Below are 27,040 nucleotides of genomic sequence, written 5' to 3'. Positions count from 1 at the left end.
CATCGTGAATGTCATATTACTTATTTTAACTAAGATTTCTCATGGGCTGCGCAGAGGAGTAAAGTGCGAACTGTACAATGTAATATGCGGCCGTAAATGTGGTCGCAAAATCTGTCCGCTGCCCACTGAACGATGCCATTGTAGCGCTGTTCGTGTGGCCCATTAGGACATGTCCTGCATGTTCTGCATCGACAAAGCTGCCAAGAACATTGTATTTCTCCTGCTTTCCAACCTCCCATTGCACATGGCACATTGCGTGCGGCGGCCGCTTTTCTGGTTACACACGCCCGTGAGTTTCCGTCTCCGTAGCATCGTCACATGGCTAAAACCATTTGGCGTTGCGTTTCGTGTGCTTTGCGATATCGACGGGCCGCTTATTATAAGGAGCGGAACGGCAGAAAAAGGAAAGCGTGAAGGAATCTCCGTTGTTAAAATGGTGGCCATCATTAATGACTTAGGTCTAGCGTATGCATCCCTGGCAGAACATACTGGATTTATTCTGTTGTCTGAGTGTAAAATTACCAGTTGTGTTTTCGGAACCCATTGGTAGACTCAAATAAAATTCTGGATGCATTGTAATAGAACGTTCGAGCTGGATCCACCTTCAGTCAGGACATTCCAACTAGTTCCATATATGCAACTGCACATTCCGATTGTTTCTAATGGTATGTGCTTCTAACTGGTTTCGATTCCATCGAAACCAGTTGGAATGTCCACTTGCTGGAATGTTCCATTACGGTTATTGGAACCATAGCTCCAACAACATCCTTGAAGATCAGGTGTTCGCTCCGGATACAAATGACAATTCAGAGTGCCTTACAGGAAGCACTTAAACGATATGAACGCTACAAGCCTAAAGAGGTGAAAAAACACCGAGGTATTCAGTACATGTGCATTGAAATAACGATGCTCCCAGTGCGAAAATCTGTGCGCGGGAGCTGTGCCCGTGATCTGTGCGTCGCATCTGTGCGCTGATGTGTCACTCGTAAATAGCGGGCGTGTGAGGAGGGAGATTAAGAATGGAAACGATTCATTGTGATAGGTAACGACTCAATGTTATAGATATCGATAGAGTTATTGACTAATGATAATGACTAATAATGATGATTCATAATGATGGTTCATAATCACTAAAAATGACATGTAATGACCAATATGTCAAGCCACGAGTTGTAATGGCCGCTACTGATTGGAAATGAATAACAATGCTTAGCGATGAATGGTAATAATTACAGTGACTAGGCATAATTCATCATGACTACGAAACGACCAATATGTCAAACGACTACTTGAAATTACCACAACTGACTGGAAATGAGTAAAAATGTCTAGCGATTAGTGATAATGATTACAATGACTAGGTATAACTCTTCATGACTTACGAAACAAAGAGAAAAAGAGAATTAGGCGAACGATAAGAGGCAAGTGGTAAGAGGCAAAGAGAAAGAGGCAAACGATAAGAGGCAAATATTAAGAGGCAAAGAGAAAGAGGCAAACGATGAGAGGCAAATGCTAGGAGAGAAAGGGTAGGCTTTCATTTTTCTCCTTTTAAGAAACATCTAAGAGATCCTCTAATTTTTCTTCGGGATTATGTTTTCCATTCAAAGAACCTTCTTGATGTAGCCAGTGGTGCTAGTTCGTTGAGGAAAGATGTTTTTAATCCTAACTACAGTCATTACAGCAATGGTGAAAACAAATTATCAGATAAAGCTTTATATTTTCCAAGAACCTAATTAGATGTTTTGGTTGGTTGGTTGGTTTGTTGGGTTTAACGTCCCAAAGCGACTCAGGCTATGAGAGACGCCGCAGCGGAGGACTCCGGAAATTTCGACCACCTGGGGTTCTTTAACGTGCACTGACATCGCACAGCACACGGGCGCCTTGCTTTTCGCCTCCGTCGAAAAGCGGCCGCCGAGGCCGGGATTCGATCCCGCGTCCTTGGGAACAGTAGTCGAGCGCCGTAACCACTGCGCCATCCCGGCGGGGCAATTAGATGTTTTATACAGACCTCTATGTAGATCCTACTCAAGGTAATTATTGGCTTCTAACTGGATTTTCCAATCGGGAGCTGAGCGCACACGTAAATGCAGTCACAAAATCAGTAGTTAAGATTCGGTACGCGGGCTATACTGAATGATGCGCTTGGAAGCGTAATTGAAGCTCCCAGTTATCAGTGTATAGCACCAATTAGAAGCCATGTCTAATTTGCCGTTCCAACTGAAGCTTGGCCCTGATGATCCAATAGCAACTGTAAACCAATTGGACTATCCAAATAAAAGTACGGAACACAATTTCGCTGCCCAATGAATTCACGAGCCCACTTCGACTGACGTATTGCATCCGTTTGATTCCAACTGGAATGCCCAATTGGAACCCGATATTTATTTTGCCTGGAATTCTCTGCGAAGCACTTCTGTTGTACACAAATGAAGTGGCGCGGGTGCACATGAGCTGTGCAGTGAAGGCAACCAAAAAATATACTTGCGTATAAATCGCCGCTAACAGCTCTTTCTTTAGGGACTCGTGTCAGAAGCGTCTAAAACTCCGAGATAAATACTATGAACAAGTCTCCCTGGCCCTTACAGCATTCTCTCAACGCCCGTGTGCAGTGTCCTAGAACATATCGGGCCACGTAAGAAACGGGAATGCGTGTGCGAGGATGATATATTCGGCTCGTGTTCATTTTGTGTCCCGTGGCCTGCGCTTCATGCGCGTATTGAATGTTGCCATAATACACCTCGGGGACGCACTAAACTTAAGCTATGCTGTATTTTGATTTCATAGTTAGGTTAGCGTTTTGGCATATGACACTCGCAACCGAGGTCGCCTACTATTAATCCGCAGCAACGGATGTAACGAAGAGATTTCGAGGCTTCTTCGACTTGGTTTAACGAAGTTTAGCTACGCCTGTTATACCTGCAGGGTGTGAAAAGTGCTGATCCGTTGTGAATAGACTCCTGGAAAGTCATGCGGTACCCTCGTTGAGAGACCAGTCGGATGGCGCAAATGATGTTTTAGTATGTATGACGTACCATTAGCTATGTCTCATGCGATAGTCCCTTTTCTGTCGTACTAACAGGAAACAGGGAAGTCGCTATTTGCTAACGGCTTCACGAAGTTACTTGTGATGACGTCGTGGACGGAGCATGCTTTAAGCAAACTCGGCGGTAAGGCAAGCAAGAACGACTTATTGTCTACGTGACCGTCCACAGATCGGTGAATCCACGGCCAAGCCGCCACCCCTGCACACGCGACTGACAGCACATCGAACGCCGCGGGTGCCGCAGCTGCGGCGCATCGGCTTAGGGGAAAAGATGTAAAAAGCAACCGTCGGAGCTTTGAGCGTAAGGAAACCAAGCTCAAATAGTTGTGCTTTGTGGGGTTTGAAGTCCCAATGTGACCCAGGCTATGAGAGACGCCGTAGTGGAGGGCTCCGGGAATTTCGGCCCACCTGGGGATCTTTAACGTGACCTGGCATCGCACAGCACACAGGCGCCTTGTTTTTCGTCTCCATCGAAAAGTGGCCGCCGCGTCTGGGATTCGATCCTGCACTCTTGGGCATAGCAATCGAGCGCCAAACACTACACCACCACAGCCGGTCTAACCTAATTCTCTCCGTAGCGTTATGTGGTTCTTCACGTTATGCATTTCTTCAAATTCACTGGAGCCCCACATATAATTCCCTCGTGTTTGCGTTTGCTGTTGCCGATGCCACAAAGGCTGCAAAATTATTCCTTCATGCGTTTATATCAACCCCTAGTGTACTGGTTCATCTGTGCAGCTGTCTTACTGCACTTTCCGCAGATGCTGACAGTTTGGTAAGGCATTAAGGTTTTACAGGTTGTATTGTTCACATCACAGAAGAAACAAAATGGCCGTAGTTTATCCGTCCTAACGTGGACTGTGCTTGAAGTTTGTGCTATACACACTCTGAAGCAGGAGCTCTTTTCATCTCAAACTGACTATATGGGCTATACTCTGCTTACTGCTAGTGATTCCAGGTTAGCACCAGTGAGTAAAAACCACAAGCTGGAGAAAAGCTACAAGATATGCTTCCATTTGCTTAGCCAGAAACAGCTGTAATCGCTGAGCGCCGCTGTTGTAGTGATCGCGTGTTTCAGCCAGCGCTGTGATAACCATCAGCGACCTTCGATCACTATTGATGGCCCCTCACTCTCCACTGAACACGTCTTACGCTGTAACCTTGGGGCAACATCGTCAAGGTGTAGACATGGAACTAGTGATCGTGATCTGATTCTTCCAACGTGTTCGTTTACCAAGCAATATCTGCCCTATAATCAATATTTTGGGCATAAATTATCTAATGCCGGTCTAGCTAGCATTACAACTGTCAGGTTTCATGACGAAGTATTTCGCTATATAGTTTCACAGCAGCGTGAGTGTAAGCGAGAGCTTCATACTGTCACATTGTAATGTCAACATAGACTAAAAGGAGAAGGCTGGCTTTGAACTGAATTGAATAAATTATTAAGCCGAGTTGCAGCCTCAAAGAACCGAACAAATCGGAGACGGCGGCAGCAAAAAGCGCTCTCGACGATAGTCGAAAAGCAATCCCCACGGCTTTCGGCCCCAACCATTTCAAAGCGAACGTATAGAACTGACACAATAAGGCGCGGTGATTGTCTAGGACAATCGCGGCCACAAAACATTGGAGATAAAAAGACCCCCCCCCCCCCCCCCCCCCCCCACACACACACACACAGAAATACAATAAAAAATTAGCGGTTAGGTGGTATTGGACATACACAAGTACACATCTAAATGCTATGTGGCTATACATTTTCCCTTTTTGGCATGCGTTATTAGGTGGTCGCAGTTGAGTCGCTCTTACCTGGGTATGCGTGCGCAGGGCGCTGCGTCGGTGGACACAGCCCAATTTCTGTAACTTCCCAGAACTGACGCTGAAGGTGTGATCACGACTTCCCCGGCACTGGCCTCACCGGCGACTTCGAGCTTGTCATGTGCCTGGAGAGTTATCGTCATGCTGGTTACATGCACCAAGGCTCCGCATGCCAGCAGCACATATACGTACTGAACTAACCATGATTCCTGGTACCTGCTGGAGAACGACACACCAGGGTTAAGATATTGCCACACCGCTGCCCATCTTCTGGCGCCACCAAGTGGCCGAACCATGTCCTGGCGTGTGGCTGAGCGTCGTCCTCGTCTCTCTCGAGCTTCGCTTCATTAAAAGGGCCAGCTTGGTTGTACTGCTGCTTACTACGTTAGTTGGTGACAATATCATCATCTTCGATAACATTAGTCATGCAATCTCATCGCAGAGGAAATTTGTCTCCAGTGATTCGGTTATTTCTATCCTGCTTCAACCGTGGAGACGCTACCTAGCAGATTTCGTAACTTCAACTTCTCTCTGGATCACTCCATGCGAAATGTTCCAGACCGCAACAGCGACTACCACTACTTCTTCTGAAAAAGAAAAGAAAGCAACAACAAACAAAACAACAAATGGCCGTGTTGTCGACTGTGCGAAAGGTCTCTCATCTAAGTATTTTTTGGATAAAAGTTTGTTTTACTGATGTCAGAACTCTTTGAAGTTTCCATGAAGAAACAAAGCTTGGTTTCTGAAATGCTAACGTTAATAGTAGGCGGTAACACGTTCCTGTTCTGCAGTGGCCACAGTCACGGAGTGCCTGCGACTGAGGCTGGTTCTGGACTTCGAGAAATGATTTTTCCTGTAAAATAGAGCTTATTCTCATATAATCGTGTAGATTAAAAGCTAAGCATTTGATGTGTACAATGAGCCATCTGAATGCTTTTATCTGGCGACCCTTGATTCCAAATACAGGCCAATAAAAAGCCACTTTTTGCTGAGTCTGCAACCGGTTTCTTTTGAAACCAGCATCGTTCCACAAGTCTAAATTATATTTAGCATCAAGTGCAACAACCTATAAAAGCGTAAAAAATTATTCTTGCTGAAACTTTACTGAAGTAAGTGTGAAAACATTTTCTAAAATACCCTATCTTCTGCATTTCCATATAAGACCCAAGAAAATGCGAAAGACCTAGACCTTATATTTTTTCATTCACGAAGTCACATTAAAGAAAAATGTAAATGAAGCACTTAAATACAATTTTTATCCTTTGACCTTGTTTCACACATGATTTAAAATCATTTTTCTTAGTCCAACTTTTACTTTATTAAAGAAGCCTGAAATAACGTTTACGTCAGCAATTTTACTCAGGAAAATACTTCAACGAAAGACCGTTCGCACAATCGCCAACGCGCCTCTTTTTGTGTGTGAGTGTGAAGAATTGGCAATGCTCTCATTTTGGGCGGAGGACGTTTGGCATGGGATTACCCAACTTGTCTACCTATAACACAAATCTTCTGAGTTTCAATACAATTTATGCGTATTGTGTTGTTATCACCGACCACCAGCTAAGAAATCTTACATAGTCGTATTCTGAGGATCCAGGTAGAACAAGAGGAAGAAGATGGCTTACACGGTATGAAAGAGCACTGAGTAAGAGTAGAGGAAAACAGTGATCACATGGCCTGAAAACGAAATAAGAGCGCTTGTCCCATTCTGCTTGTTCCTTGTTTCTTTGCCGCGCTATAAATATCTCGGATTGAAAAAAAAAAATTCTTGAGGGGACTTTGGACAGGATTGAGGAGAGATGGCTGCTCCTGGCCTTATGGGGCTGGGACTGGTAGGTCACCGCCACTTAATTGCGACGGCGGCTAGCCTGCCACCGGAGTTGTATTTGTTGTAGGCCATCATTGCACCCGCCACCGCTTCGGTGGTGGACGACGGCTGTTGCGACGCCCGTCTCTCTCTCTCTCTTTCTTTCTTCTGTATTTTTCTTTCTGTGGTGGTGAAAAACGTTTAATGACTCAAAATGGGTGGAGGTGCGCATCAGCCGGATCTTTGAAGATCCGGCCCTTACAAATGCTTGGTGGGGTCCTATAGTACGGGACCCCAGTGGCGTCGGCCGCTGCCCGGGCGCATTCGACCAAGACCTTTTGGGACTGCAGGTCATCGAGCATGGTCGCTTCCCAGTCCTCCCGAGTGGTGTTGGGGTGAGGAAGAGTAGCTGGGTTGGATGGGCAAGCCCACACCATGTAGTACATGTCCGAAGACGTCTCCGCACAGGGCGGACAACTACCCGTGAAGGAGGGATTAAAATGTTTGAGTGCTGTCGGGTACAGATGAGTGTCGGTATAGAGACGGAGTAGAAGCCACTCCTCCGTCTTGCCATGGCCGCTACTCGGGCCATGGCAAGATTTATAATAAAGAACAATGACTTTAAAAGAATACGCGGGTTCGAATTCGATATCCTGATCTAGGGGATCGAGATGGGAAGCCCGGAAAGAAAGCGTGCGAGCGGTGGCATCGGCTACCTCACTCCCTTCGAGACCCATATGAGCAGGAACCCATACTATGCTCCGGTGAGCGGGGTCCCCAGTATAGGGGCATTTTTGAAGTAGTCGGTAGGCTAAGTATAGAGCCCAGCCTTGCTCAACGTTCCGACAGGCCCCTTGCGAGTCGGAGATAATTATTTTGGAATCAGTGTGGGTAGCTGCTAGCTCAATGCTGACCTCCTCCGCGTGAGTTATGTCGAGGGCACGAAATGTAAGCCCGTTAACAGTTTCGGACTGGTAGACCACTGCGGCCGTGTATCATCTCCCACGGTGGAGGTCGGAGGCATCCACGTAATAAATGCCGGGTTTCGACCTATAATGGCGGCCCAGGGCTCCCGTCAGCGCCAGGCGCCGGCCATTGTGGTCTTCACGGGTTATGTTTTTAGGAAGAGGGCGCACGTGGAGGGCGCATCACCACTCGAAAGGGAGACTTACACGCTCTTCCATAAGGGTGATATGTTGGATGTGTAGCCAGGCAAGGAGGCGGCGACCCGACAGTATCTTAGAAGAACTTGTGTATTGGTTGGTTTAGTGAGCCTCTCGGAGGCTCAGTAGACGCTGGTTGGAGGTGTTCGCGGGAATATTGAGGGCTCTCTTAAACTGTTTGCGCAGGATGACTTCAAATGGATCCTCGTCTTGTTTCCGAAGGTGGAGGTAAGGATTCGAATACAGGATTCGACTGGTCACGAATGCATGCACCAGCCGCAAGGCGTCTTTGCACCGCAACCCCCACGTTTGTTATAAACCCGGCGGATCATGCGGCCCACCTAGTCCCCCACCTTACGGAGTTTCGCCAAGGTAGTGTCCGACCGTCTATGTTGATGAATGAAGAGCCCCAGTACCCGGACTTCTGTGCGTTCAGGAATTGGTCCTGTCTCCAAAGAGAGCTCAATTTTGGCCGTACACTTTGGTGAGGGGCATATGTGTACAAATTCAGATTTTTTAATGGAGCATTGAAGGCCGCAGCGGCGAGCATAACGGTCCACTATGGTTGCCGCTTGCTGCAGGTTGGCCTTAATATCTCCAAGGGAACCTTGCGTGGCCCACAGGGTGATGTCATTGGCATACAGCGCATGCTGCACACCAGCAACAGCACCCAATCGGGCCGGCAGAAGCATCATAGCCAGATTGAATAAGAGAGGAGACAGCACTGCACCCTGTGGTGTTCCTCTGGTTCCAACTTGGAACCGGCCATGTCCGGTGTCCTGGATTTTAATGTAGGATTGGCGATCTGTCAAAAATTGCCGCCCGCATGAGGCAGCGGAGGTGGCTCAGCTACAGAGCGAGGCCCGCGCAATTTTCTTTTCCTTCTTCGTACAGTCGCAACAACTTTGGACCACGAAAGTGCGATGAGGCGAAAGTCATTATAGCGCGGTGGATCGTAGCCCTCTAATAAGGCACCTATATATATATCTCTCTCTTCTTTCAATTCCACCTTTCTCCCTGCCTTTACGGCGTGGTACATGTGTCCGCCGAGAATTGTGACAGATACTGCGCCTTTTCTATTCTATAAATCAATTTCAAATGCCGCTGATGCGTGCTGTACTAACGCCTCCTAGACATCTGGGTCTGCTTCTGTTTGCTGTGTGGTGCGGCTTAATGAAAGGCGCCGCTTGGACGCCTAGATCAGGCGCCCGGCGGGGTCACCTTCGTATATGAATGAATCGCCTAGTGACGTCATGACCTGTCGTGGCGGTACACCGCGCTCCCCTTGTCGAACACAACCAGCATTTCATTGAAAGCATTAAAGTTCACCGGCGTACTATTTTCGTTTACGCGGAATCCCGCTATCATCCTCACGGTAGAGAAGGACAATTATGAAGAGCGTTTCACGATCCGGGACGTGGCGCAGTGGCAAAAGCGCTCGGCTGGGGATCCAAGGGTTGAAGGCTAGATTCCTGGCGGATACAAGCTTTATTAATTTATTTTATTTTTAACTCTCGCTCTCGAAAGCGTGGCACCTCTGCTGACAACCGTCTGTCGACAACGATGAGGCATTAAAGGCTTTCGCCTTTAAGGCAGGGCAGATCGAGAACAATGGACGCGAATGTGAGATCCGCTGGGAAAGTTTTCAAAAGGTGGGAATGCGCATTGGGCTAAGCGGGCCAGTTCCGCGAAACTGAAAAACGCACAAGCTGAGAAATCGGCCGGCAACCCGCGAAAGGGTGCAAGATTTTCGTCACAGCACTTCAGGACGGGCAGACGTCGCATAAGTCTAAGTTGAGGGAGGGTGAAGGCGAATGCAACACTCGGCATTTTGCAGCCACCGCGGTAGCTCTTCCGAGTGCGGCGAGAGGGGTGGTGCGAAGCGGTGAACAATGCAAAGCTTCCGTGTCAATCAGTACTGTGGAAGGTGCACGAGTCAAACAGGAACCACACCCCCCAGGCGTAATTCCGTCTTCTAAACGGTAGGGTCCCGCACCTTCTTTCTCGTCACTGGTTGCCTCTGAGCGGGTTATTCGGCGATTGTTACTGAGAGGTGTGTCTGAACGCAACCTAAAGGTAACATACACTCACTAAAGGCAGAAAGAGATTATGTTTAAAATGATTAAATAGGGTAAGCGTTGTCATTCTGTTGTCTCGCGGCTGGGTTCACGGCAGATTTTGTGGCTTTTAAGAATTAAAAACATCACATATGATGCAACCTAAAGGGGAACACCCCTTCAGAAAGATATTAGTAGCTTATTTTAATGTTGTAACTTCAAAAACAAATTTGCAAAAAAATTACAAACGCAGGACTCGAACATACATTTTATTCGCTACGTGCTCACGTAAGTAATGTTAATCCATTGCGCCACTGAGGCAAAGAGTACGGCAGGCATTAGATGTGCTCTTATTCATTTTCACAATATTTCCGCTATCGAGTACAGCAGGCTTTAAATGTGCTCTTATTCATTTTTACAATATGTCCGCTATCTGTCGCCAGGTGACGCTGCTCAGAGGACCCTACTAAGGCTCCTCTTTTTTTTTTTAAAGGTAGCGACAACTACCCGAGCGCCCTCTCGAGGGGTCCAGGGGCATCGCTAGCAGACGACGCGTGGCACTCTTTCGAGCGTATACCGCGTACTCATGAAGCCGCTCTCGGTGCACACATAAACCGATGAATTCAACAGATTTGTGTCCTCTGCTGCTCAGGCAACTGCAAAAAACAGGAATAATAACTTAAACATGCGTGTGCTGCATAAACGTTAAAAAAAAAAAAAGAAACGCGTGCGTTAACAAGCCAGCTCATTCTTCTGAACCATTCTCGACTCAGTACAGCGGCTGGGAAGCTGTTCATTAATTATGCTTTGAAATTAGTAGCGAACTTGAAGTAGAAACGATATTTCACTAAACGTATTGGGCTCGGTTCCTTACTAAAAAAATAAGTAGACTGCGACTTTCCTGCAACTTTTGGGAACGTCGTTGCGCATAGAGCTCTGATGAAATAAGGGCTTCATTGCGTTTGTAACTGTTCGGGTATACTCCGTTGTACACACTTTTTTGGCTCGAGTTTATTTCGTTTACAGTATTCCAATAGCTTTATTTTGGAGAAAAAGTCAGTTTCTTTGCAGCTGTGCATTACCAAGGCATGTATATCTTCCAACAAATACAAAAAAAATCGGGTATGATGTGATAAAAAGCTCGCGGATAATGTTTTCTGACTTTCTATTCTTTATTTGCTTTATATTCTTTTCCTTATAGCCTGTCGAGCAATAATGTCACCAGTAAGCTTGGATGCCGCCTCTTGAAACTTGACGAGTCCCTGCGCGCGTTCAGCGGAACATGTGTGCATTCGATGCAACGCCGCGAGACTCCTCCGTTAAAACAATGGCTCTATAGCGTTTCACACTCACGGTTGTTTTTCCACTTTTCATGGTACAAAGTTTTGTTTTTATTTTTTAATTTTATACACCGATATTTAGCATAGGCAAATTTTGACGTTCCATTTCGATCACTTTGACACATTCGCACCCTCCTTTTTTTCGCAATGTTTCATTTTTCATTTATATCAATTAACTGATCAATTGTACGGACTAAATTTTCGTGATAAGCATAATCAAGCATTGGCTTTTCATTCTGAGCATTTTGGCAGCATTGATTCCACGCGTAATATTGCACTCCTGATCTGTTCGGGAAAGTAAGGGGGCTCGAAACGGCAGTGAATTTTCACTAGACATCCACAGTACAAGCAATGACTACATAGTCATAGCGTTATTGATATTTTGCTCGTGAAATAGCATATGCCCAAACAAAGGCCATCCCGGGTAAGCGAACGGCTTTTTAAGCAGACAGAAATCCCTTCGCATAGTCGGGTGTTTTCCGTGGCCATGAAGATTTTACGCTCGATTTCGTGAGGCCATAGCTTTCTTCTGTTGCTATTATCTTCACCGCGAAGAATGTTTTTTGCGTCTTCCGCACTGTTCGGGCAGCCGAAAGCACAGCAGCCCGACGCGGCCGCATGTCACGCGCACTCTTCAAGATTTGAGTTCAGTGATGTAATTCTTGCGTCCGCTTAAACATTAGGTACTGCATATACACTCCTAAAGATGCAATAGACGCATATGAAGCACTTTTTGCTTAACTAATCGGCTAATATCACGCTGGCAAGGGCAGACCGCCATGCATTTCAGCGGCGCAGCCAGCTCCGCTGGACCCTTTGGGCGGAGCTTGGTGGCGAAGAGGTCACGTGCAGCCAACCGGCCTATCGGAAGGAGGGGCGGCTGGATCAAGACCTGTCGCTACCTTTAAAAAATAGAGGAGCCTCCTTAAACCCTACCGTTGAGAGAACGGAATCACGCACCCCCCAGACATGCGCCGAGAAAGAAGGTTCAGGCGTCTTCCGTAAGTTCAAAACCCATTCATAGGACCAGTTTTGATGCTACCGCAAAGGCAGATTTAATCTCGTTAAGTGACAGAGACCGAGAAGCAAGAATAGCAAGGCATTTGAAGCGATTTGACGGATTGCTCATTTTTATTCTCTAAGACACGTTTCATATCTTGACATACCTCACAGTTTTTCGAAGCAAGAAACTAGTATTGCCAATGGACGTCTGAAACCTGCTAAGACTCAAAGTTCAGCGTACTCAAGATACTTTCTTCTTTAAAAAAAGAAATCGTTATTCGATCCCGACATCAAGAGTAGCTGTCAACATGAAATGCAATACAGAAAAAGTGCGCCGCATTCCAAGGCTCCTCTCAGATTGCGATATCCCCTCGGGTCTTGAGGAGCCACCAGCCGCTTTACTTAGTTTAAGGGCGCGCTGGGTAGCCTACAGCCAGAGTGCAGTACACCGAACTCCAGCACCTTCGCCTCGGCCGAGCAGCAGCGCGTGTTGGTGCCATATCCTCCTCTTCAGCTAATTTTTCTGTTTTCAATAGCGACATGTTTTAAGTGTCCCCCAATAAGTGATAGCTGCATTGACGCTTTTCTTTTCCTTAAAACCAATTATTCTCTGCGCAGTACTAATGAAACGAAGATAATAAAAAACGATGTTCATTTACCGCGTGTTTGACATTTTTTGACATTGGTGACCGCGAAGTCTTAAGTGGTAGACGGATCATGTACAGCCTTTATCAAAAGTTCACAGCCCAGAGGGTTTGCTTTTAAGCCGTATAATATGACTTCTGTAATAACAGCGGAAATCCTAGCCATTGAAGAGGGTAGGACGAAAAATCTTCTTGCCTTCAGCAAGTATGGAAACCTGTGAATGCATTACGAGCGACATAGTATCGCTCGGAAGTAGACCCCCTGGGCTGTAAACTTTTGATAAAGGCTGTACCTCATGATTACAGTTCCTTATCTTCAAGGTTTCCCCGCAAAATCTCGCTAGGGTACCTTAAGCCTGCTTCTGTTGGTCTCTGGGCAGCTGTTACTACACACGTCCGATTATGTGGGCAAAGCGATAATCGATCAAGCCAGCGAGCGGAGGGCTATAAACCCGGAATTTATAGTTGATGTCTCAATGAAATATGCTAAAAATCTAAGAAGACTCGCAGTATTTTTGAAATGTAGTTATAATTATAATAACTTGAATTCAAACCTGATATTACTAAATCGATTAAAGCTGGTGAAAATGTCGTAAAATCTAATATTCCACATTACACGACTGGTCGCACTACTAAGCCGCAAGTGGCAGCTACATATCGAGACCCACATTGGCCCTAATTCTTCAGCCAACAAAATAAAGTAGCCAACAAAATCAGCATATTAGTGTTGCTTTGTAGTGAATAAGTCAGGACTATCAAAATTCCCAGTTGTATTTTAAAAGTAAAGTCTGTTTCGTTAATAAGCAATTTCCAAAACTTCTGCTGTATGTCACACTACTGATGCATGTGTTCTATTCTTCGGGCAGTCCATGTTGGCTCGCAATTTGTTTTTATATGAAGGTTTAGGTGAAAATATATGCAAAATGTTTCCGTGCTGACTTAGTGCAGATAACTGAATCTGTTGCATCTAGACTAGCGTTACCAATCTCATTTGCAACGCTCCAGAACCTGTGGCTGAAAGTGCGCACGAGCGATGGAAATTCTGCGCCCTTTTCTCTTACTGCTCGCCCCAGAAGCTGAGTGTAAATGTCGTATCATTTTTATACATCCTCTTTCTTGTTTTCAGCTGTATAATGTAACATCAAAACTAATAAGGCTTGCAAAACAAAACCTTGTGAGCATTTATGGCATTCTGTCGCTTCTTGTGTTCTAAAGATGTCTATAGCGACAGTGATAACATTTTCCCTGCCCCTAGAGCACATTGATATGCTTCGTTTTGTAACTCGAAAATATAAGAGAAAAAAATTCATAAGATTACTTGTATATAATTAACACGAATGTTGGAGCGTGAGCTACGGCGTGACAGCAGAGGATTTTTAACATACATACATACATACATACATACATACATACATACATACATACATACATACATACATACATACATACATACATACATACATACATACATACATACATACATACATACATACATACATACATACGTACATACATACATACGTACATACGTACGTACATACATACATACATACATACATACATACATACATACATACATACATACATACATACATACATACATACATACATACATACATACATACATACATACATACATACATACATACATACATACATACATACATACATACATACATACATACATACATACATACGTACATACATACATACGTACGTACGTACGTACATACATACATACATACATACGTACGTACGTACGTACATACATACATACATACATACATACATACATACATACATACATACATACATACATACATACATACATACATACATACATACATACATACATACATACATACATACATACATACATACATACATACATACATACATACATACATACATACATACATACATACATACATACATACATATCGGTATGTATACTGTCTGACCGCGGGCAGTTAGTGTTCGGCGAATTGTATGACGTTTTCCGGAAACATACTATTAGCGAGAACCACACGGACGAAAAATAAGAAAACGACACCACGTCAAGAGACCACATTATACTGCCGAGTTGACAGGGATCGCTCTTATGAGGTGGGAATTTTAGTTGGAATTGAACCCACTCTGGCAAGTCATTGTTCCGATTGTTTTGTTTAGCACCACATGCATACTGAACCACACGCACAATCAAGACCAGTTCTTTCTTTCATTTCATTTATTGATTTTTAAGGGCCCGAAGGCATTATATAAGGGGGACATAGCGTTTTGGAAATAGCGAAAAAAAAAATGATATAAAGCACGCAGAGAAAAGTTAAAAAAGGAACTACAAAGTGCAACACACATGAGAACTACGGCAATCATGTATGAGTTCAGCATATGATTATACAATACCATAAAACAAAACTTCTTGAAAGGTATACAAAACAGTTGATATTAAAGTGAGATGAGTTCTTCAAGTTTTCGTGGGATGTTTTACGTTCGGTGCACGAAGCGACGTCCTTAGACAGTGAATTCCAGATACTATTTCGTTAGGAAAGAATGAGCTGTTATAAGCAGACGCATGGCCGCATATACGTGCTATCGGGTTATCGTGGCTGAGGCGGGAGGACGTTCATTAGTGGGGCAGCTATCAAGTAAGGGCGTGATTTTGTATTATGACAAAATGTATGAAATAAACATAGGCAGGAAATGACACAGCGTGATTCGAGTGTTGATAGGCGAAGCGACTGCTTGAGGGAGGTGGCACTGGATTTTCGCGAGTAACGGGAAGTGATGAACCGAGATGCACGATTTTGCAGCGAAAGCTACATTGGCTCTAGTCTCGCCATTTCTACGTGCCTGTCCGTGCCAGTCCGGCACACCTGTCCGAAGAGCGTGGAAGAAGAAGTAGAGGGAGGCGGTACTTGCAGCTGACATGGCCGAATACTTAACTGGACGTCGGGCTTTCTGACATTACATTTGGCAGGAGCTACCAACTCGGGCCTCTCCTTTCACATGGGAGGGTGATATCATATTCAACCTGCCAAAACCATTGAATTCACGTTGTCCCTAGGCCACGCAGGCACGTTCATGTGGCTCGGTTAAAGCCGGGCTTTATATGTTGGCTGGTAGCTTACGCTATCGCGTCATCGCGAAGGTAGGAATGAAAACAGAGAGAAAAAAAGTGTCATAGCAGAGGGCTTCGGACCATCGCATAATAGAGGCTTTCGCCCCATCGCACTTTAGTGACAAAAAGTGCCCCCTGTGGCAAAAATAAAGCTGGAACAATGGAGTAAATTATATGTGCAAAAGCCATGTATTTACTTTCAAGTCGAACCTAAACGTAGCCATGCAGATATCTCTCGCGGAACTCCAGATTTAACTACGAGCTAAACCACAACTAATTCTTGGATTTATTTCAATTCGGTGGTGAGATATGATTGCCATGGATGCCAGATGAATGATGCATGCTCTAACTTTGGGCGTCCAAATGTTTCATACGCTGTTTTATTTTAGGAGATGCAGGATTTAAGGTTACGTCGCAGGTAGATTGATTCAATGTGAGTTACCCATGAAAGTGACAATGTCAGATGTACACCAAGATATTTGCAGTATTGTGCTACGTTGATAGAGACTGATGGAATGCTGTAAGTTTGGGGGATCAATGCGTGTTTGCGGGTGAAAGATAATTATTTGCACTTAGTAAGGTTTAAAGGCTTCTGCAATTTTTCGCACCATGATGCACTAATGTTCAGGTCCTGTTCTAAGTGTTCATTATCAGCCGGATTATGGATCCTATTATAAATAACACCATCTGCAAAGAGTCGTAATTTATATATAATGCTAAAATGAAAGTCGTTTATATATACTAATAAATGTAATGGTGACAGACCAGCCCTCTTAGGGACACCAGACAGCACATCTGTTAGTGGTGATTGAAAGTCCTTCGCAGATGTGAACTGTGAGCATTTTTTGCTGAAATGCTCTATCCAGTTTATTAGATTCGCGGGAATCTCAAGGCATGAAAATTTCACAAGCAGGTGATTATGAGATACGCGATCGAATAGCTTCGAAAAGTCTATAAAAAAACTGCATCTATTTTGAAGTTATAGTCCATGTCCTTGAGTATCTCTTGGGTGAATTCGGCCAGCTGCGTCTCTCACGACAGTGATTTTCGTAAGCCGTGCTGATAAGGATAAAAAAAGTCTATTGAGTCAATGTGGGACATTCAGTTGGAGGATATAATGCGCTCAAGGAGCTTAGAAGGGATACTAGTGAGGGAGACTGGGTGATAGTTAGCTGGACAAGCACGGTCACCTGTTTTGAAAGTCGGAACAATTTGGGTTATTTTCCAGTCATGAGGAACGCTTCCGGTGTCTAAAGATAGTGCGAATATTAGGTGTAATATTAGGTGTAGCTTGATAATGAAAAAAGTGTTTTTGAGGAGCTTACTGTTAATTTCGTCCATTGCAGCGGATGATGAGAGCTTGAGTGAACTGAATAATTTGGAGATTCTTTCGCGGTTAATTTGAATTTCTGGTATCTCCTTTTTCCAATGAGCTTGTAAAATTATGGGTGTAGCATTGCTGTCGGACGAAAGACGGATTGAAAGTAGTAATTTTGAACTTTTGCACATTGGTTAGTATCAAATGGTTTGCCGTCTGTACCTACAAGATCGAGCCGGTTAGCTTTGTGTTTAGCTGTAGTGTATGCAGGTTTAGGAGAATTGACCTGCTTTGTCAAATAGGTTTCATGTTACTTTTTTTTTGTGCGCGTTGCCTGAGCAGGAAAAGGTCTAGAGGCTTCGTTGAAAGCGAGTAAGCTTCAAACTAATCGGCGTTTCCCTGTCACTGACCGTCCACAGAACCGCCTTTCCTGAAGTCTGAGTTGGCGTACAGGCGTCCACCGCTTTCACGTACGCCCATGATGACGGAGAATCTTCCATGGTAATAATTCACTTTGTGTCCCCGTCTCTCAAGCTCTTTCACGTAAGTCTGAAAATGAAGGGAGTCATATATCAGAACTCTGGGCACAGTTTCCCTATGAAATAAACGTTCTTTGTAACTTTTCTTGAAGCCGACAAGAACAGATGGCAACAGACAGGAACAGGCTACTTTATTCGTTGCTATTTTCAATTTCTTTGTTCTTCTTTTTTTTTTTTTGTAGAAAGGGGACATCATTATACTCCTTCTTTCCGTCCTCTTATACTCCGTCCTGATACCTAGCGCTTTGTACAGCAATACTTAAACACCGTTTTTCCCAGCGTTGTTGTCGGTAGAAAATAACTTTATACTAATAGATTCGATCACCTACTCTTTCATCAAACACTCACTTGGGCAGCTAACATGATTGCGTTGCCAAAGGAAGCATGCACACGACGCTTTTGCGCGTGAGGTAAATAGTAAATGTTTATTCGACAAGTTTAAAACTTGGTAAATTTGGGAAGTGAAAATTAAAAAAAAAAGCTATTCCGATTACATTGATAATGAACTTTTTAATTGCCACAGTTGGGCGGTTAGAGCGAATGGGCTGTTTTAATGCGAGGACAAGATAATAAACAGTCTTTGAAGCGAAGAAAAACTTATTTTCTAAAGTCCTGCAGTTCCATGAAATACAGTGCTTTTCTGATTTTGAAGCAACGAAAAAGTTATTTTCTAAAGCCCTGCAGTTCTATGAAATACAGTGCTTTTCTGATTTTGAAGCAAAGAAAAAGTTATTTTCTAAAGTCCTGCAGTTCCATGCAATACAGTGCTTTTCTGATTTTGAAGCAACGAAAATGTTATTTCCTAAAGTCCTGCAATTTCATGAAATACAGAGCTTTTCTGATTTTGAAGCAAGAAAAAGTTATTATAACATTAATTAGTGAGCATTAGTATTCATCTATGTAATCAGAAGAGTTTTTAGGTAATTTACGTCCTCTGCGGCTAGGAATTTGTTCTCGGAATAACTGTGTTGTTTTTTGAAGTCGTTACATTTAGCAACTTTTGAAAGTGTTCGGTGAAACCCCCAGTATATCGCACTCGCCTTCTTAGAAAAGTGTGGAAGCAGTTTTCCAAAATTTCTCAGGGATGCTATTCAGGACATTTTTGGGAAGTATACGAAAAGGTGAACACAGCTGGATGGGTTGTGAGTCGTCTGTATGAATTTCCTCCGCGACTGTTTTGCTGGGGTATGGTGGGAACAGAATTAGTATAGACAGACAGACAAAGGCCTCGAAATCGAACTGCTTATAAAGCGATTTCGTTTCGCCAGAAGTAAATGTTTGCGGTGACAGGCCCGGTCAGCTACTATCCTTTATGGATGGTGTTGTTTTCGACATTCCATCGCTAAGCAGAAGCAGGCTTTCTACAGATATTCCGCCTGGGTAATCCAGCCCATTCTGTTGCACCGCATTCATCCCCGATGAAACTGGTCGCATTGCGCCAACAAGCCACTGTAACTCTTTCGTAAATATTGTTAACTGTTTGCTACGATTAGAAAATAAACAACACTAAGTACGCCTTGTGAGACGGAAACTAAAGCTCGGAAAACCTATCTGTTGGCAATAGAGCTCCAACATTCGCGTTCTTAATGGGAAAGGGGGGGGGGGGGGGGGGGGGGGGGGGCTAGAGACGTATACACGTGTGCTGACCTAGGCAGCTGCCCAGTTACACACTAGGCAGGCGCGAACCAGCGGGGGGGGGGGGGGGGGGGGGGGGAAGGGGGAACGACTGTTTCGCACCAACGCTTCCTACATTCTCCCTCGGCCCTCGTAGCACATGCCTCGGCGATTTTTCAGGAAAGTTGAAAGCTCGCACTCTACGCGTTGTGGACGGCAACGCTCCCATTTTTATGAAGCTTTGGTCACGGCCGCTGCCTTCATCGCCCGCTATTCCCCGGTCTTTCCACTCCGCCGATCAGCTACCGTTGTCAGCTTCTCGCTCGATGGCGAATACCTCTGTCACCACCGTGTCAAATCCTCGGCGGTAACGGTAAACTGCGTCTTGTCTACGCCGACGTAGAACCTCGCGAGCGCGACTGCTTCTTGGCACCTGCTACGTAAACAACGAGTGCTGTCTTTTCGTTTTGTTTACTTTTTTTAGCCACCCACAAACGGTCTCTTGGCTAAGCTCTCTCTTCGGTGTCTTTCGCTTCTGAGCTGATGCAGCTCAGGGGAAGGTAAAAAAACACATAACTGATTAAATTCCTCTCACGTGGATGGCCTTTGTAGCTCCAGTTTCGACGGTGCGTGGAATCGCTCCTGCGCACCGGTAGCTTTTACAGCTTGTCCAGCAGTTTGCAGTTGAGATCGTATATTTTAATTTTTCTGTTTATTTCCGTTAATTTTCAGCCCCCTCCTAGATTTCTTTTTTCTCTGCCCGCCCATCTTGTTTCATTCTTTTTCTCCTCTTCTTTTTTGCCTGGCCGGTGCTTTTCTTCTTTCTGTCTGTCCGAGACAGCACCCCTTATGCCTTGTATATCTTTTATCCCCCCTCCCGCCGCCTTTTCGGCCATCGCAGAAAACATGGTGCATTTTAAACAGTTGCAAGCACTGCGCAGGCAGCATCCGTATCGCGAAGATCACTTATGTATTTATTTTCTGACTTGCTCCCTCCCTCCTTTATCACCACCCATGTATTCGCACTCTCTTCGCTCTTATGGTTGCTCCCCTCGGTAACATTTGACGGACTTCATCCACGCGACGACTCAGGATGAGCGGCGCAGGTCGTGATATACAATGTGCTGGGTTACGCTGGGCATGATCTAGTTCTCTTTCTTTACCAGAAGGATGAAGCCATTCCATACGAGGTATTCTTTTTGTCTTCACAAATATCACGCACAGTTCATTGCAGATTTCGGTTATGTCGAAGCCTGCACGGAAAGTAAACCTTTATAATAAGTTTGACATGCCTCAGCTAACTGTTATTTTTTATTATTTCACAATCAGGATTTGCTTTTACGAGCTCTACAGACGAAGTCAAACGTTCAAAAACTCAGTCCTTATTTGGATGTTTATTGTTTAAAGCTTTAGCAGTCGAAACAAACTGCGCAAAGCTTTCTGTGGCTACAACATAACTTCTGTGCGGATTTCGACTGCGAACCTGGAGTGACAAGAGAAATTTTATTCGCAACATCAAAAGCTTGTAAGTACAGAAAAGTGCTACATAACTACCGACTACAGAAAACTTCTACAGACAAAACTAAAAGAATGGCAAAAAATATACTACAGAAAAACAGAAACGTCTGACGTTAACTGCAGAACATTATGTCACATTTGTCACGAGTCTGTTGTTTCTAGAATCAGGTTTAATTTCATAAGAATTAAACTTTACTGAATGACATATACATTATGCGAGTCTAGATCATTATGAGTGCTTGACAAGAGGGTCGAAATAAACTAAGGACTTAACCGACTGCTTTACCAAATTGGCGATAACCTCACCCTAGGGAAGAAAGGTTCCACATCCAGTTGGTTGGGGAAAAGTTGGTGATGCAGCCTGGGGAAGTCAATAGCCTCCTTAATAGTATTGCCCTGCCACAATGTCCGCATGGTCACCTGTAATTTAAAAAAGAGGCACCCAAGAAAGGTGACAAAGAATGGTAAGAAAACCCAGTTCGGTAACAGACACGCCATAGCGACTTCGGAGAAAAAAACAAAAGATACAGAAATTATGCTAACGATTTTAGTAAGCCCAGTTTAAAGTTCACTGTACTAATGAAAACAATGCGAGTGTAGCAGTTTAATCGGCAAGGCTTCAGAGTTGACATGGACTATTGTCAGTCTGGTGCCACACAAATGAATAGTGCATATTAATCCCCTTTCATTGACACGTTTGTCATGCCGGTTCTGCCAAATTAGATATGGTACGGTGTTTAAGCATGCGTGCCTCCAACGTGAGGCTGCAAATTCATTGCATCAACAATTATTGGCTTTCCATCCTGAGCAGTTTGCCACTTCTTAAAGCATTTTTTCCTTTTTAATGATTTCAATTATATAGTTAATCAAGTACACACTCTAATCTTTCCTAAATAGCTTCATCAAACAGTAGCTCTTCATTCTAAGCATTTTGAAAAATTTGAACCCCCTTTTTTTCGATTTTTCATGTTTTCATAAGTTTAACTCATCAATTATTTACAATGATTTGGCTATCACATATCAATCAATCATCGTCATCACCAGTGACACAACAATCAATCAATAAGTAGAACCACAAATTAGTATGATACGATTCTTTTTTTTTTTTTTTTTTATCCACGCCACCCCCAATTGTATCCGAAATGCGGGGCCGACTACTACGCCGACGGCTTTTCGACGTCACGAGCTGTATAGGCTATCACTTAAAATGTGCAATAAATGAGAACGTTTGGTCGAGCATGCTAAAACGAATGAACTGGTTTATGCAGCCGTGTCATCTTCGCACTATAGTGTATTAGAATACTCTAGTTCACTATACTTCGCACATAGCTCGAGAGGAAAAGACCAGGAAGCTTTCTTCGCTTCAGGAGACATTTCCAACACGATGGGCCAAGTCATGTGACAATTAGCATAGTGGCGTAATCTCTGCCATCTGATTGACGCCTACGCTGCAACTGCGTCCACCCTCAATGTTTAATAGTTCCTATGGAAATTCGCGCCAGTTTCTGGCCCAGTTATCCACGTTTTCGAGGATATATTCGTCTGGGAGGTGTGAGCAGCGAAAAGCAGTTATTGCTTATCAAAAAGGAAAAAAATTAACAAACCAATGCAACGCCAGAAGTAATCCTGGATCCTCCTGTGCCCCCAATAGCGAGCTTGACATCTCCGCACTTGTCGACGACAATTGCTGGTGCCATGGACGACATGGGTCGCTTTCCTGGCTTGATGAAGTTGGATGGAGAAGGGGAAACTTTGTAGATGTTCCTCTGACCGGGCGTCGAGAAGTCGTCCATCTGATTGTTGAGCAGCACTCCTGAATTCGTGCGCAACAAACTCCCAAAGCTGCGCAACATATAAAGAAAATATTAGGGAGCTATCGCTATCAGTAAGAAATGTAATGGGCAAGCTAAAGAAAAAGAAAATGCTGTCACAATAGCATGCATATCTCAGTGTTCTAGAAAGTATTGCTTTTGTCGTAACATAAATCGTTCGGATGTTGTTAAGTCTGCAATAGCCGCAGGCGAGGTAAAAAATGTTTGGGCAGCTGAATTCGAGAACCAAATATCATCAGTACCTTACCGCAACTTTTCCTCACAACAAATTATACGCAATATATATGTCTGTGGTATGTTATGAAAAAGCATTTGATTCAGTCGAAACCTACGCAGCCATGCGGACATTGCAAAATCAGGGTGTATATGAGCCGTATGCGAAAAAATGGGAATATATCTATAGTGGCTGCACAGCAACCGTATCTCCGCGTAATAAAAAGTAATAAAATTCCCGTAACGAAAGGTGTTAGGCAAGGAGACAGGATCCCCTACTACTATTTATAGCTTCCCTGAAGGAGGCATTAAGGGAATTAGTATTGCAGCAGTTACGGATAAGCCTTGATGGAGAATGCCTCAATAATTAGCGATTGGCTTATGACATTGCCTTGGTAAATCAGGGGGTGAATTGCAAAGAATAATTAATGACCTAGACAGGAAGAGCAGCAAGGTAGGCCTAAAATTAATATACAAATAACTATGGCAATGTTCAACAGCGTCACAAAGGAACAACAGTTTACAATAGGTAGCGAAACGCTGAAAGCGGTAGGCGAATATGTATACTTAGGACAGGTAGAGACCGTGGATCCAAACGTTGAAAGGAAATAACCAGGGGAATAAGATTAGGATGGAGTGCACTTGGCAAGTACTCTAAGATTATGACTACCAGCTTACTGATATAGCTCGAGAGGAAAGTATATATAAGAGTTGCATATTGTCTGTACCTACGTGTGAGGCTGGAACTTGGAGGCTAACGAAAAGGGTTCTACTTAAGCTGAGAACAACCCAAAGGGCTATGGAACGGAAAATGGTAGGTGCAACGTTAACGATAGGAAGCGTGCAGAGTGGGTCAGAGAAATAACTCAAGTTAATCACGTTCTAGTGGGAAAACAAAACAAAGAAATGTATATGGGCAGGGCATGCAATGCGAAGAGAGGATAACCGATGGTCGCTTAGGGTAACAAATTGGATGCCAGTGGAATGAAAGCGTAGCAGGGGGCGGAAGGAAGGCAGGAGGGCGGATGAAGATAACAAGTTCGCAGGGGTCAAGTGGATGCAGCTAGCACAGGACCGGGTTCGTTGTAGTAATATGAGAGAAGCCTTCGCCCGGCAGTGGGTATAATCCGGCTGAATATGATGATAATGATGATATGTGGTCCGGTGTTGGCGTCCATATAACATTCCGTGGGCCATTACGTACCAGACGTAGTAATAAATAAACATAGTCTTTCCTTCTCATCACATACAGTGAAAATTCAGCAACTCATGCAACAAAAAAGGAATGGTTTCCTTCCGTTTGGGTCATTAAAGCAAACAAAACAAAATCACACTTCGTACTAGTAGTTGATACTGCTGGAGATTGCGATGACGTAGCCGTCAGGACCCCAGAATGTGGCGTGCGCCGTGCCGTTGTCCAGTTTCTGGGATTCGTTGACGAAGCCATAGTAACCGGGGTCCGCGAACGTGCAGCTGTCATTTATTTTGGCTTTTGCTCTTTTTGCGAAGTTGGTAGAGGTCATGTTTCGTGCCAACTGGAGGTAAAGTAGGAAAAGCGAAAAATTAAAATGTATGACAAAATAATAAACAAAAGCAAGTCATGGTACAGATCTCACCTCTTTGTAATTCATGTAGCTCAGCCTGCGGCAAGCTACGAGAAAATTCTTAATTGGGAAAGTCATACCTTATCTTTTCATGACCAAGTTTAAGGGAAAATTGTTCTTGCATGTTTTTTATTCATAACCCGGTTCTACATTTTATAACCTAAGAAAGCATTTTATTAGTACAATAATTTATTTTTAATAGCCCGAAAACTTACGGTTATGCGCACTCCCTTCAAAGCGCAAAGGAAAACGCCCGCAACAATGTATCTACCTCTCTTAACAGCGGTACCTAAATTTTAGGCGCCTGCCCATACCTCTCTCTAAGGAATAATGACAGACCTTTGCCGCTTGACATCTTGCGAGCAAAGCTCCGCGGAAGGAGACGGTAAAGGACAGAGACATTCTCATAACTTACAAGGAAATACTACGTTGTTAAATGGTAGAACGAGAGAAAGGCTCCCCCTCAACCCCTGTTCAGTGCTCTTTCATACATCATTACATGTTACTTAGAAGACTCTACAAGCCAGAGCGTAGGGCACTGCATAAGTTAAGAAGGTGTATTTCGACAATTGCAAATGAACACCTTCCCACAACCAAGCAGAATGCACAAAATCTACTCTACCATTTCCGAGAATGAACGCCAGTTTTGAGGCGTGTATCCCAATCTATACCATGTGTTGTGGACATGCTAAAAGAAAGTGCACATACTTAGGACAAGGTATTTTGCGTAAATTGCACCAAAGATTAAAAAAATTAGCTGTGGTTTAGCTTGTGGTTAAACCTGGAATTACGCGGGAGCAATCTGCATGGATACGCTTAGGTTTGGCTTGAAAGTAAAGGCATGGCTTTTTCCACATAGTAGTGTACCCCATGGTTTCAGCTTTGTTTATGCTATAGAATCCCTTCACGTATGAGAATCCCTTGCCTCTCGTCGTTGACCATTCTCATTCGGGGTATAGAAGACTACTGCCGTCACAACATTCGAGCGAACCTTGTGTCCTATCAACTCGCTTCTACCAACTACCGAGTTATCTTCTTTTTTCTTCTTCTTCTTCTTCTTTTTCTTCTTCTTTTTCCTTTCTCTTCTTCCTCTTATTCTTCTTTTTCTTCTTTTTCCTTTCTCTTCTTCTTCTGATGATGCTGATGCTGATGCGGCCATTCCCCTTTGTATCGGGGGACCACAAAGTTCTGGATCAGGCCAGGAAAAACGGGTAGAAAAATTGAGGAGTGAGAGAAAATTCTATGCTAAATGTTCAGTCAAATAGTCCGAAGAAGTAAGAAAGAGAGAGAAAGAAGAAATTTAACAGGCTTCTCTGTTGCGCCATCAGTCCTCGAGGCGGCGCTTTGTCGTCTCCACTGCCCTCATGATTACCCTAGTCTCTTCAGGTAGTGACGTCGACTGTAGACCGAGTGCTGTCAAAAGCGCCTCCGTTGGTATTGTCGCTGTTGTAGTGGGGGCGGGTCGCAGTTCTGGGCACTCGATCACTACATGTTGGATGGTCTCGTCGGCCGCGCCGCACCTGGGGCACCGGGTATCCAAGCCCTCGGTGTATTTGGCTCGTATTGTCCTTGTGAGCAGCACGCCGCTCCGTGCCTCGCAAAGCAGCCCGCTACCTCGTGTGTTGTCGTAGAGGTTTGCTTTATGGCATGCTTGGCACTGGAGTATACCGCCAGAGATGACTTCGCCTGTGTTTCTCTGAGCCATCTCTCTGTTTCCGCTTCCCGAACCTGGTTGCGGATCTTCTTTCTCCACGCAGGCTGGGGTACCTCTGACAGGCCGGCTTGCGGAATTCCGTACTTTTCGGCCAGCCTCCGAGTTCGGAGCATCCACTTGGTGTTGGAGCATTTAAGTGCTATGTACTTGTACACCTCCCTAGACCATCTACCGTCGGGCAGAGCACTCAGGCGACGCTGCATGGCAAGTTTGGCAGTGGTCTCACGCGCTTCAAAGGACGACCGTCCGAGGTCGCCCTGTACGGCCTCGTTCGTGACATATCCATGGACTCCCAGCGCAAGGCGGCCAGCCTCACGTTGGCGGACCTCGAGGGCCCTCCGTGTAGCTGAAGAGATGCACAGTACGGAGTTTCCGTAGGTGAGCCCAGGTACGGCCAGCAACTTCCACAGAGTCCTAACAACCTCGAAACGGCTGAACGTCCACAGCGCCCTGGAGCCAAGGAGCGCTCTCCTCGCCAATGCCTTGGCACGGAGCTTTGTTTCATAGTCCCGCAGATACGCTCTCTCAGCAGTGAGTTCGACGCCGAGGTACTTGTATACCGTTGTCCAGGTAATCTCGGTTCCCTGGAGTCGCATGGTTGGCTTCTCGGCTCCTGCTTTAATACTATTGGGCTCCAGGAGCGCCGATTTCCTGGCGTTGAAACTTGTGCCAAGGTCCGAACCCTCCTCCGAGCAT

The 27,040-nt window shown here is 44.6% G+C and overlaps 1 protein-coding gene across 1 annotated transcript in view; it reads right to left on the bottom strand.

Annotated features, from left to right (window-relative positions):
- Positions 1-15,130: 15,130 nt before the first annotated feature.
- The window catches only part of LOC146197235 (scoloptoxin SSD14-like), a 32,844-nt gene continuing 20,934 nt past the window's right edge, over positions 15,131-27,040 (bottom strand). The window contains exons 9-12 of the mRNA XM_084599025.1: positions 24,368-24,561; positions 22,586-22,823; positions 21,288-21,401; positions 15,131-17,859 (exon numbers count right to left, since the gene is read on the bottom strand). Of these exons, the coding sequence (XP_084455151.1) occupies positions 17,713-17,859; positions 21,288-21,401; positions 22,586-22,823; positions 24,368-24,561 (693 nt within the window). The 3' untranslated portion in view covers positions 15,131-17,712. The remainder of the gene's footprint in view (positions 17,860-21,287; positions 21,402-22,585; positions 22,824-24,367; positions 24,562-27,040) is intronic.

The sequence above is a fragment of the Amblyomma maculatum genome, chromosome 3, assembly GCF_055883805.1.
Source record: "Amblyomma maculatum isolate TAMU_Amacu chromosome 3, ASM5588380v1, whole genome shotgun sequence".
Lineage (NCBI taxonomy): Eukaryota > Metazoa > Arthropoda > Arachnida > Ixodida > Ixodidae > Amblyomma > Amblyomma maculatum.
The sequence above is the reverse complement of the archived record's forward strand: the minus strand, read 5'-3'. Positions and strand labels throughout refer to the sequence as shown.